This window comes from Microtus pennsylvanicus, chromosome 13, assembly GCF_037038515.1.
Source record: "Microtus pennsylvanicus isolate mMicPen1 chromosome 13, mMicPen1.hap1, whole genome shotgun sequence".
Classification (NCBI taxonomy): Eukaryota; Metazoa; Chordata; class Mammalia; order Rodentia; family Cricetidae; genus Microtus; species Microtus pennsylvanicus.
In genome coordinates, this window is record NC_134591.1 from 68,258,797 (window position 1) to 68,270,588 (window position 11,792).

The following is an 11,792-nucleotide window of genomic DNA, read 5'->3' on the forward strand; positions in this document are numbered from 1 at the left end:
GTGCTGGTGCAGAGAGGACCACAATGGAGCCTCCCGTTCATCTCTGGCTAACTGGAGATTCTTGTAAATGTGTATGCATGTGTGTACATGTGTGCGTTTTGTGTCAGGGAGCGTGTGCGAACCCAAGGACACGCTTCGGTGTGATTTCTCAGGAACCTCATTTGAAATAGGCTCTCTCACTGAAACTGGAGCCCACCAATTTCCTAGACTGACTGGCTGGCAAGCCCCAGAGATTCATCCCCCTGCCTCTGCTTTCCCAGTTCTGGGAATACAAGTGTCTGCTGCTGTCCGTGCTCAGCATTTTTATGTGGGTGCTAGTGACTGAACTCAGGCCCTCACGCCTATAAGGTAAGGACCTCACTGACGGAGTCACCTCCCTAGCCTCTGAAAATTCATTCCTTCATTCTTTGGCTAGTACTCCTCAGCCCTCCTCTGAGCCAGGTCCTGGGATTAAGACTCAAATTACACCACTGTCCTTTGGTCTTGAAGGTTTATTTACCCATTCATTCTGTAATATCTACAGGGTTCTGGCCTGTGCTTCAGGCAGGCCAGGGGTGAAGTCAGGGGTACAGGGAAGATTGTTGGTAGGGAGGCAGGAGATGGTCATGAATAGGTATGGTTTGACCCTGTGATCATGTATCCATGTCAGGGAAAAGCAGAAAGCCAGTGAAGATACTGTTGGTTCCCTCCAGGCCCAGCAGGGAGTTCTTGTCTGTGGCCTGCAGATGAACAATCTCATCTAGCTCCAGCTTCAAGACCACACCGCCTGTGGAAACCTGGAAGGTGTTCTGGGCATAGTCACAGAAGGTGAGGACCTTCTGCATGTGATCCCGATCCCGGCCACGCACGAGGTTCACGCACAGGTTCCCTCGGGAACTGGCGTGGTAGGTGAAATAGTAGAGGCCAGGCACTTTGCAGGTGAACTTGCCGTTGCGTGGCTCAAAATTTTCATTCACGTTGGTGATCACCTTGTCAAAGCGGATGGCCTGGTCCCGTCGCAGGGGGGTGTTGATGGTCCTCAGAGCAGAGAAGGCTACTTTCTGGGTAGCCTTGTAGTCTCCCGAGTCACCTTTGGGACCAGGGGGTCCAGGGGGGCCTGGAACACCTTTAGGGCCAGCAGGGCCCTTGGGACCAACTTTGCCTGGAATCCCAGGGATCCCTGGCTCCCCTTTCTCTCCAAATTCACCATGGTCTCCAGCCAGTCCAGGAAACCCTGGAGAAACAGAATCAAGAGAAAAGAGGAAACTAGAGGTCACTGTGGAATAAAAAGGAAGAGATTGGGCCAGGACCTTGGGTGGCTCCTTGCACCTCTCTGGGTTTGACTTACTAACTATAAAATAGTGGGATTGCCAGAGAGAGCCTCCTAGTCTTCCTCTACTCCAGAGCTTTAACTCCCGGTTGGGTTTGACAATCACGGGAAACTGATGCCCAGGGGTTGAGTGAGTGACACCTCCGTGGAGAAGATGTGAGCCCTATTCTTGTCCTTAGCACACACACCCTTGCCAAGCTTAAGCCTAAAGCAGGGGCAATGAATTCACAGCACACATGCTATCTTTTCTCTTTCTTAGCCCATGGCAGACATCCTTAATCGATCACAGAACGCCTCTGCCTACACCTAGTTGTGGACGGTAGAATTTCTCTCACATCATCACTTTACGCAGCCATGGTCCCACCACCACAAGACAGAAGGAATGATCCAATAGAAAATCAGCCCAGTGCTTTCAGTATACGCTCTAGAGACACAGATGTGTCCCATGAAATGCCTGCCATCTTCAGCTGTGTCACCTAGATACAATGAGACAAGGTCTCTGAAGCTCAACTTCCTCATCTGTGAAATAGGAATGGTTGTCTTTTGAGGAACTGTGAGGATGTAGTGGGCTTCTGAGAGAAGAGGGCTGCCACAGAGGGGGGTCTCATGGCTCATGGATTAAATGAAGCTGCATTTACAGAGGAAGTTTCATAGCAAGGAGCCTCTGCAGCCCACATCTGCCCTGACTTACAGCTGAGGGCAGCTGCTTACCCCAGGGTCAGGGCGAGTGCAGGACTGAGGCCCTGCTGGTGTTGTCCTAGCATGGAGGAGGAGCTATTGTTTGGTCTGAACCTTACTACTGCCTGGGCTGCCTTCCCACACAATTCCTCTGTCTGCAAAAGGGCAAACAGAAGCCCTTCCTGGAAAGGTACTGGAGTCTCGGATTCTCTTGCAATCTCTAAGGTGACTCAGGAGGTAGAAGATGGGGCCATGGCCAGCAACGTTAGTGTGTTCCCAAAGTATACAGTACCTTTCTCCCCTTTTATCCCCAAAGTGCCAGGCTGACCATCAGAGCCAGGAATCCCAGGGATGCCGGGGATGCCAGGGATGGCTGGGGGCCCATTGCAGCTGCTTTGGGCCCAGGAGACATGGAGTAAACCCAGGAGCAGCAGTAACAGTGGTGTTGAGACCTTGTGCCACCACGTCTTCATCGGTTCAGCCTCGGGGGCCTCCTACAGGGTGAGACCATGTGGAAAGTTACTGCCATGGTAGCTTCTATCATTCATTAACCCATCCCTTCATTTATGCATCTACCCATACATCTACCCATTCGTCCTTCTCCCCATCTCTCTAACTATTCCTCCACCATTTCAAACAACCATCCATCCACCTCTTCATCTGTTCATCCAGCAATCTGCCTGTCCATCCACCCATGTCTCTGACCATACATTTATCCATCATCAATCCCTTCATCCAATAATCTTGTTTCCATCAATCCACCCATCCCTCCAATTTCCCATCAATCCATCTCTCCAATCACTCATCTAGTCTCCATCCACCCACCTATATTCATCCATTATCCACTGATCTCTTCAGTCATCTATCTGCCATCATGCCAATCTCCAACAATCCGTTCATTCATTCATTCATTCACCACCTGTCTCCTCATTCATTTATTTGCTGTTCAGTCATTCACCTGCCCACTTCTCCATTTGTTCATCCATGCACTCATGCATCCACGTATGTATGCATGCATGTATGCATCCAATTGTCCATCATCCAGCCATGCATTTGTCTGCCCATCTGCCCATCCATCTAATCACCCATTCATTCATTCCATCATCCAGCCATGCATTCACCTATGCATCCATGCACCCACGCATTCACGTATGTGTCCACGCATGCATCCATGTTTACAGATTGCCTTTCATACACTAGGCCCTGAGGGTCCCATGACGACAAAGCAGAGATGGCCTCTGCCCTCAAAGTCCTTTGTTACTAAGAGGAAACACTCAACAAGTACAAAAATAAACCGAGATGGACACGGACTGATGGATGCTCTGGAAGATAGGCCGTGGTGCCCTGAGGGAGGAGGGTGGGCTGGGTTAGAGGGGGCTAATCGCTTGTCTTCTCCACAGGGGACTGTAAAGCTTTGCTGAGATCTGATGGCTCAGAAGGGACTGGAGCAGGAAGGTTCCAGAAATGTATCTCAGAGGTTAAAAATATTTGTTCTTCCAGAGCGTACTTCCACAGCACCTGAGTTCAGTTCTCAGCACCTGCATGAGGCGACTCACCAGTATCTGTAGCTCCAGCTCTGGGGAATCCAAGGCCTCTGGCCTCCTTAGACACCTGCACTCACCTGCGCACCCCCACACCCACAACTAAAACTAGCAGAATGGTAGACATACATTCATGCAGTCAAAACCAAAGAAAATAAATCTAATTTATTATTATTATTATTTGATTAATTAATTTTTTGGTTTTGTTTCTGAGACAGGGTTTCTCTGTGTTGCCCTGGCTGTTCTGGAACTCTCTCAGTAGACCAGGCTGGCCTTGAACTCAGAACTCCACCTGCCTCTGCTTTCTGAGTTCTGGGGCTAAAGGCGTGTACCACGATGGTATGGCATAAATCTAATTTTTTTTAAAAACTTCATTAATAATAAAATAAGAATAAAAAGAGTATTGCAGGATGAAAGAGGGTGTGGCCTGAGGCAGGACAGAGATAGACCAAAAAGACTCAGCACAGAGGTTCCTAGAGGACTATGTTTCAGTGACAGAGCTGTGTGGCCCCTTTCTCATCCCAGGGAGCTGAGAAGAAAGCCACGGACTGTTTTGAGCAGGTCTGCATAGCCATTCTGCAAGCTTTTCCTCCGGGAAGCCCTCCCAGGCCATGCCCCAGTGTGTAGAGCAAAGGGTGCCCTGTCTTTCTCTCACATAGCTATGGAGACCCTGCTGAGAACAAGAAAACCTGAGCTCTTGCAGGATCTACTGCTCCCACGGCTGGGTCCTCACGGCATCTGAGAGGTGGGTTGTGATGGACTGCCCATCTCACAGATAAGGAAACATAGGCCCAACCATTTAAAAATGCCTCTCGGTGTCACCTAGCAAGCCGTTCGGGGCAGGGCTATGACAGGACTTCTCTCTAGACACAGTTGACTGTTCCATAAGATGGGGACAATGCTGATCTCTCTCAAGCCTCAGACTTGGAGAGGCCTTGGCATCCTCTTGCTTGGACCATCCGACTCTTCCGCCAGCCCTAACCACAGACCCTCATCTTTTGCTACTCTAGAATGGAGCCAGACCTACTTAGCTCTAAACTCCTGCCTGCTGCCCCCTGGCTGTGTGACCTTCGGCAGGTGTTTAACTTCTCTGGTCTCTGACATGGTTCGTTTCTGGCTTCCAGGGCTGTCAGCGGTATTAAATGAGACTGCACAGGGAGGATTAAGGGCCCTTGGGCAGCACACATCCTTTGCAGATACGGTCTTGTCACTCAGGACCAACCAACAATGACCTCCAAATCCAGGTGTTGAGGACATGTCACAGCGGGTGGACCAACGAGGCCTAGGTTCTTATCCTGCCTCTGCCCTGCCCTGCTGACAGCATCAAGCTTGGTCTCTGCATGCATAAAAGGCTCTGTTCTCCCCAGAAGGGGCTTTGGAACCAGAGAGGCCAGGGAGGCCAGCAACCGGCTACAGATGACCAGAACGCAAGAGACAGAAGTGGTATTTGGTTTAAGTCTCCATGGTTCCCGACACCACAACCTAGGTGCTCCTGTTACAGGCTACCCATCCCCTTCACCCAGGTTGCCACACTTCCACCTCTAGCTCACTCCAGAGAGCCTGTGCTGTGGATCTGGGTTTGGGCTCTGAGAATTCAGAGCAATTAATAGTTCAGGTGTTCACAGCTGGAAGCGAGGCCTTTTGTTGGCAAGTTAATCGACCTCTCTCTGCCCTGCCCTGGCGTGCTCACCTGTATATGGAGTCCTGATGTCCTGTGATAGATACTCCAGGTCAGACAGCCGTGGGTTCTCAGAGCCCAGAGCCTGGCGCTGTCTACAGGAAGCGGAAGTATGGGTCCCTAGAAGCTGGAAGGGCCTTCCCTCGGTGTCCCCTCCCAAGGACCCACAGACTGACCCCCCACTTTCTCACCCTTCTGTCCCCCCATCCTGCTACCCTCAGGCAGTTTCAGGTCCTGTTTCTGCTCCTGGGGAGGGAATTACTGGAAACGGTGGCTGTGGCCAGCACGGTTTCGTCAACTCAGCACCCGGGCGGGTGGGGGTGAGAGGATAGCCTGTCCTTGGGGACTGTCCCCAGCAGGCTGCTCGCTTGCCAGAGCTTTGTGAGCACATGACTTCCATGGGGACTAGTGATCCTCCATGGATGCTCATCTAAGGCCTGTGCCCAGGCTTCACAGCTAGAGACCCTGATCCCTACCACAGCTCTGCCACTTGCCAGCTAAATTCTCTCAATACAGGGAAGCCAGGGGGAGCCCCAGTTTTCCCCACTATGTGATGGAGCCATGGCTATATATATTCGGGCTCTCACAAGCCTCTAGGAAGATAGAGAAGCAGGATTGGAGAAGAGACAGAGCAAGCTAGCGCACCCAACCCATGAATTGTGAATGTCCCTTCATGTCCTCGGCGTTCCCTTTCTGGCCTTATCTCTTTCTCTGCCTCCCGCTCTCCACCTCTACCCTCTTCTCTGTCTTCAGAAAATAATCTAATAATGAATTTTAAATGTATTCATTACTTATTCATTCCCCTCCTTCCACTCCCAACAGGGGCTCGGAGCCCTTGACAATAATAGCCACAGGCAGGGGACGGTTGCATGGGGATCTAAAGAGGACAGAGCTGCAGAGGAGCTTGGAGGTCACAGTGACCACCCTGTTCCTCCTTTTACATTCAGGGAAACTGAGGCTCAGAGGCAGGATCAATAGGTCTTTTGTGCTATAGCTACAGTTACTGTGAGCTACAGCCTGGGGGAGAAGACCCCAAGTAGGAGCAATGAGTCCTTTTCTATATTTTTGGTTGTGAGCCTAGCCTTTAACGGCTGAGCCATCTCTCCAGCCCTATGAGTCCTTTTCTATAGCTGGGATTGGACACTGAGTGTTTCTGTGGTAAATGCCATTGAAAAATCAGAGAGTCTCAGAACCCATCTCTCAGGGCAGAGCCTGAAGCCAAAGAGCTCTGGGGCCAGGGTCTAGTTGTGCTGCTGTGGCCCTATCTATGGCCAGGGATCACACCGTTCCAGGATGGATACCCAGCGGGTGCAGGCACTGGGCTTCCCTGGAAGCTCAGAGAGGGATTAGTATTCTGCTTGGGGCATTACCTGTGGATGGAAATGGGGCCTTAACTACAGGGAGGAGAGGGAAAGAGGAGGTAAATACAATGAAACCAGATCTCTAGGCACAAGAGAGAGCTGAGGGCTGTGTGTTTGGGGGACCCTCGTTGTTATCTATATAGTTCTTCCAGAGGGTCTTACTATGTAACCCAGGTTAGCCTCAGACTCCTGTCTCTGTCTCCCGCATACTGGGGTTACAGGTATGCATCAGGACACTCGGCCTCAGGTCCTCCTGAGGGTCTCATGGCCACCTACTCTGAGTTGCTGGTGCCTGAGGAAGTGCCAGTAGGAAAAGTTCAGCCTGAACTTGAACCTGGAGAAGCAGCAGGGTGAAGAACAGGAAACAGATGCGGTGGGGGATTTGCGACAGCCATCTCAAGTTTGAACTTCAGCTCTCCAATCATGGGGCCTTAAGCCCTTTACTGACTGGGGTTCCCTCAGCTCTTCATCGGAGATGGGGAAGCCTGCCTCCTGGGGCTGTTGGTGAGACAAGGCAGGAACCTTAAAAGTCCAGGGCCAAAGTGCCCTCAGACACAGTATATCTGTATTTAGAGGAGCCAAGCTTGGAGCAGGCAGGGTCTATACCTGGGGCTCAGGAGCGGAGGGTCCCTGAGGCTTGGTGCCTGAGTGAGAGGTAGTGTCTCTTCCTCCACTTCCTGATAGAGGGATGACACCTACATGTGTAGAAAAATGAGAGAAACCCCAGTTGCCCAAAGAAGTCCCCTGAAATAAGGGCCTCTTTCTACTTCCTGCCTTGTCCCAGCCCTCAGAACCCACCTGCTCCACATGGCCAATAGGTTGGCGTATTCTAAGGTCTGCTCATCTTGATGTAGCAAGGACCAGGGAACAATTATGGAGGAGGAGTGGGGGACGGCAAACCTTGTTGTTCGTTTCCCAAGTACAGCTACTGGCTCTGACTCCACAGCTGACAAAAGCACAGCATTGATTTTTGTTTTTAAACCAAAGAAAATTCGAGACCAGCCTGGTCTACAAGAGCTAGTTCCAGGACAGGCTCCAAAACCACTGAGAAACCCTGTCTCGAAAAAGAAAAAAAAAAAAAACAAAGAAAAACGAGAAGAAAGATTTATCACACGGGGCATCGCTGGGTGAACTGCTAAGTGGTTGATAGAGGGACAGCTGCGGATGCTGTGGCCAGTGACCCAGGCTGGCCCTGCCGAGTGCCCAGATGCTGTGAGCCAAACGGTTTCCTCAGCCTAGCCTTCTGCTCTGTGTGCGTGCATGTGCACACGCGTGCATGGGTGCATGTATGCATAATGCGTGTGTGCATGTGTGTGTGTGTCCGTGTGTCTGTTCCTTTGCATGTGCATATGCATGCATCTTTATTTCTCTCTGTGGCATTTTATTCATTTCATGAACCTCTACTGCATGCCAGGTGAGCGTCACAGGATTCCCACAGAGGGCTGCTCACAGTCCCGTGGGGAACGCTGAACCGTGGACAAGTGACAAGGGCTGTTCTGGGGGCCATGGGACCATGTGCACCAGATTCACCCGCAGCCCACCTACTGCTGCCTTCAAACAAAAATCTAGTTTCGTTTTAAATGTCTTTAGGCTGGTATTATATACTACCAGGCTTGGGAAACTGGGCTCTAAAGAGTCCTGAATTTGAAGTCCAACGAAAAGCGTTGTAGGGTCTCGTGGGGGAGTCAGGGCAGGCCTTATGGAGGATGTGATCTTGGTTGAAAGACATTGCCCGAAAGTGTGTGGATAGCTTCCATAGAGTGAAGGGACAGCCAAGGTTGAGGCATTGATATGTGATGTGACCCCAGGCAGGACGAAAGGGCCAAACTGGACACAGAACAATCATTCGCCTGGGTTGAGGATGACTTATTTTATTATTTATTGGTGCTAAGGATGCAGGCTAAGCTGCATCCTTGTGAGCCTCATGTGTCAGGCTGAGAGCCCAGCTGACTGGGACTGCTTCTCCCAGACGGGGAGGCCTCCCTCACACCTCTCTGCCCCAGACAGTTGCACGTTGTGAGTTTTTTTAAGTGGTGTGTGTGTTGTGGGGTGTATGCACACTATGAGTACAGGTGCCCGTGGAGTGCTGAAGAGGACATCAGACCCTTTGGAGTCCCAAGCAGTTGTGAGCTGCCTGATGGGAATGCTGGAGCCCTCTGCACAGATAGCAAGCGCTCTTAACCACTGAGCCATCTCCTCTAGCCTGACGATTGCACTTTGCATTTCCTGAACTCAGGTACCCCCAGGGGCCTCCCTGGTCCTCTGAAGGCTGCGGTGGCCAGCCCCTGACATCAGAAATTTTATAGATCAAATGTGGCAGCTTAAGGGCAGTGATGTTTTAGAGAGCTTCCTGGGGCTCCTAGAATCTGTGTGCCAGCCGTCAGGGTGTGCTCCTCTCTGCTATCCACGTGTCCATGTTCATCTCAAAGCTGGAATGGGAATATTAGGCACTGAGAAGGACTTGCACTCTAGCTACTATGGGTTTCTATGGGCTCATTCATTTGTTCGTTTTTGAGTCGTTAATCTGCCTACTTCAGTATTCATTACTTCACCCCAAATCATCCCCTCACTCAGCACGATCTCACAGATGCAAAATTGTACAACCCAAGTTCAAGGCCTTCCAGTGAGAAATCCGGGCCACACCTATTTAGTGACCTTTTTATTTATGTATCTCCCCACCTGAAAACAAACAAACAGTCTCAAGGTATTGGCAAACTGCCACAGGAATGGTATCAGTAGGCAGTTCCTGAAGAAGCTGGGTCAGGACCCAGGCAGACCTCCTGGAGGAAGAGGTCAGCAGTGTGGAAGGGTCTGAGTGAGGACGGAGGAAGCCGAGGAAGTGAGGCGGGGGTGGGGGGGGGCTGGGGGCTGGAGCCACTCTAGTCAGGAAAGAGCAGGAAGCCCGAGAAGACGCTGTCCGAGCCCTCAGTGCCCACCATGCCGTTGTAATCGTTGACTTCCAGCCACACCTCATCGCCCCTCTGCTGCCGCAGCAGAACTCCTCCCGAGGTGACCTGCTTGATATTGGCCATGTGGTCGCAGAAGCTGGCCACCTTGGCATGGTTGTGGTACAGATGCACGCACAGGTTGGCCGTCAGTGACGCGTGGTAGACGAAGTAGTAGAGGCCGGGCACTTTGCAGGTGAACTTCCCTGTGCTGGTGTCGTAGTCCCCCTGGGGGTTGGTGATGACAGAGTTGAACTTGACCAGGCCATTGGCCGCTGGGTGCTGGGAGGTCTGCCGGGTGACGGTGAACACCGACTGGTGCTTCTGCTTGTATCGGCCCTCATCACCTGGCTCCCCACGAGGTCCCATGGGGCCTGGATCCCCTGGCAACCCGAAGGTCCCCATGGGGCCATTTTTCCCACGATGGCCAGGCAAGCCAGGCTCGCCCTTCTGACCCTTGGGTCCTCGTGCCCCGGGGATAGCTGGGATCCCTGGAAAGAGAGCAGACAGGAAGGGATAGGGGGCAGGAAAGGGGACCCCAAGTGGGTTTGGCAGTGACCTCTAGCCTATATTTCCCAGATGGCTCTGGCTAGAGGGAGGAGGCAGGGTGTGTGTGTGTGTGTGTGTGTCTCCTTTAGTCCTGCCCTTAGTCCATCCCTGTCTAACTTTCCAAATCTGTGGTGGAAGGAGAGGAGCCCTAGAGGCAGTGAAGGAGAGTGGAACAAGAACCACTATGTGACTTTGAGCTTGATCTCTCTGGACCCCAGTTTTGACATTTGCAAAGTAGAAGCAAATCATGCATCTAAAGGATTTGGGCCTCGGTTTCCCCATTTGTAAAGCATGGCTGAGAAGGTCACCTGCTCTGGGAGGTGAACGTGCACCGTGCTCAGAGAACACCAGAGCTGAGCCTGGTACCACGGGGATCACAGAACTGTCCCTGGCCAGCCTATGAGCAGGGTTTTCTAAAGTGCAGTCCTGGGGGGCCTCATGGGCTCCCGTGAAGTGAGTAATTCCTTCCAGAGTCGCAAGATTCCATTCTGTGGCTCAGAGGAAAGAGGGCCACATTCCTCTGCCTGAGTTCTGTTCAGTCCTACCCAGCCCCCCTCATGCCCACATGCCACTGATCCCTCAGAGAAGCATGTTCACTTGGAGGAGGGAATCACCACACCTGCGCTCCCCTCCTCCCTAAGCCTAGCTGTCCACTCCTTTCCACAGCCCTTCCCTCATACCAGGACACACATCAGAACATTCTGGATGACGGTCTGGCCACCTGTCCCTTGCTTCTTGATTGACAGAGACCATCAAACCTGCCAGGTGCTTAATTTTGCCACATGTGCAAACTTATTCAAAGCTGTGACACCATGAGGAGCAGGGACTACAGCGCCTGTGTCGCAGATGTGGAAACTGAGGCACTGCGTGGTTAAGACACCTGTGCAAGCTGGCACAGGAAGTGGTGGGTGTGGCTTTGACCCTGCAGTTAGTGCACCCAGAACGAACAGGGTGGGGCACCTTTCCTAGGTGTCCACCTGCATAGTTAGCAGGCTGTTGCCTGCCCGTAGGGACAGTGGTTCTCCTTAACTCACTTAATGAGGACAACAAGCTACAAGGTCACCAGAGTCAGCTGGAGGCTGAAGCCTGGACTCTGAGGACACCGAAAGAGAGGCCCACAGACTCACCTGGCTCACCCTTTGGCCCCGGGAGTCCATCATGCCCATCCTTCCCAGGAGTCCCCGGCAGTCCTGGTATCCCTGGGATTCCATAGCAGCTGGTGCTGGCCTGGCCCCTGAGCGGCAGAGCCAGCAGAAGCAGCAGCAGGTAGAGTCCATGTTGGGGCTGGCAGCTGGGTCCTACATCCATCCTGAGGAGGGGCTGTGGGGTGGGGTAGGGAGATGCTGGTACTGAGCTCCCCACTGCCCTTTTCCCCCTCACTGCCCTGCCCCCTTCCATAGCCCTTCACCCTGGGGAGCCCACATCCATCCACAGATGAGGGTTGGGTGGATTATGGACAGATGGGGATAGTCGGGTCTCTTCCAAGGCCCAGGACTGGGCTCAGCAAACAGAGCTAGTCCTTGTCCTATGGTTTAGGAAGGGAGCTGGACATGGGGGGGATTGCATCTCACTCCCACCGGGGCAGGGTCCCAATCTCACCTGAGGGTGTCAGGCCTAATCAAGGAGATGTCCTGTTCTCCCAGGCAGGAGGACAGAATGGACAAAGAACTGCCTAGGGTAGGCTCTGGTGCCCCTCCCCCTACATCACCCTAATCCCACATCCTCTTTCCA

The 11,792-nt window shown here is 52.3% G+C and overlaps 2 protein-coding genes across 2 annotated transcripts; both read right to left on the reverse strand.

The window, feature by feature from the left end:
* Positions 1 to 473: 473 nt before the first annotated feature.
* Positions 474 to 5,400, reverse strand: C1qb (complement C1q B chain). Its single transcript, XM_075946011.1, has 3 exons — positions 5,219 to 5,400; positions 2,280 to 2,481; positions 474 to 1,213 (listed from the first exon to the last, which is right to left on the reverse strand). Exons 2-3 carry the CDS (start codon positions 2,458 to 2,460, stop codon positions 633 to 635), a joined length of 762 nt encoding a protein of 253 aa, XP_075802126.1. The 5' UTR covers positions 2,461 to 2,481; positions 5,219 to 5,400; the 3' UTR covers positions 474 to 632.
* Positions 5,401 to 9,211: 3,811 nt separating this feature from the next.
* C1qc (complement C1q C chain) lies at positions 9,212 to 11,792 on the reverse strand. The gene is made up of 3 exons (XM_075946105.1): positions 11,661 to 11,792; positions 11,189 to 11,381; positions 9,212 to 10,003 (listed from the first exon to the last, which is right to left on the reverse strand). Exons 2-3 carry the CDS (start codon positions 11,367 to 11,369, stop codon positions 9,447 to 9,449), a joined length of 738 nt encoding a protein of 245 aa, XP_075802220.1. The 5' UTR covers positions 11,370 to 11,381; positions 11,661 to 11,792; the 3' UTR covers positions 9,212 to 9,446.

Excerpts from the sequence above, each read along its gene's own strand:
- C1qb (XM_075946011.1), bottom strand. The coding sequence starts at position 2,460 with ATGAAGACGTGGTGGCACAAGGTCTCAACACCACTGTTACTGCTGCTC. Across the intron at positions 1,214-2,279 it reads GGGGATAAAAGGGGAGAAAG|GGTTTCCTGGACTGGCTGGA; the intron begins GTACTGTATACT and ends CTGTTTCTCCAG.
- C1qc (XM_075946105.1), bottom strand. The coding sequence starts at position 11,369 with ATGGATGTAGGACCCAGCTGCCAGCCCCAACATGGACTCTACCTGCTG. Across the intron at positions 10,004-11,188 it reads GGGGCCAAAGGGTGAGCCAG|GGATCCCAGCTATCCCCGGG; the intron begins GTGAGTCTGTGG and ends CTCTCTTTCCAG.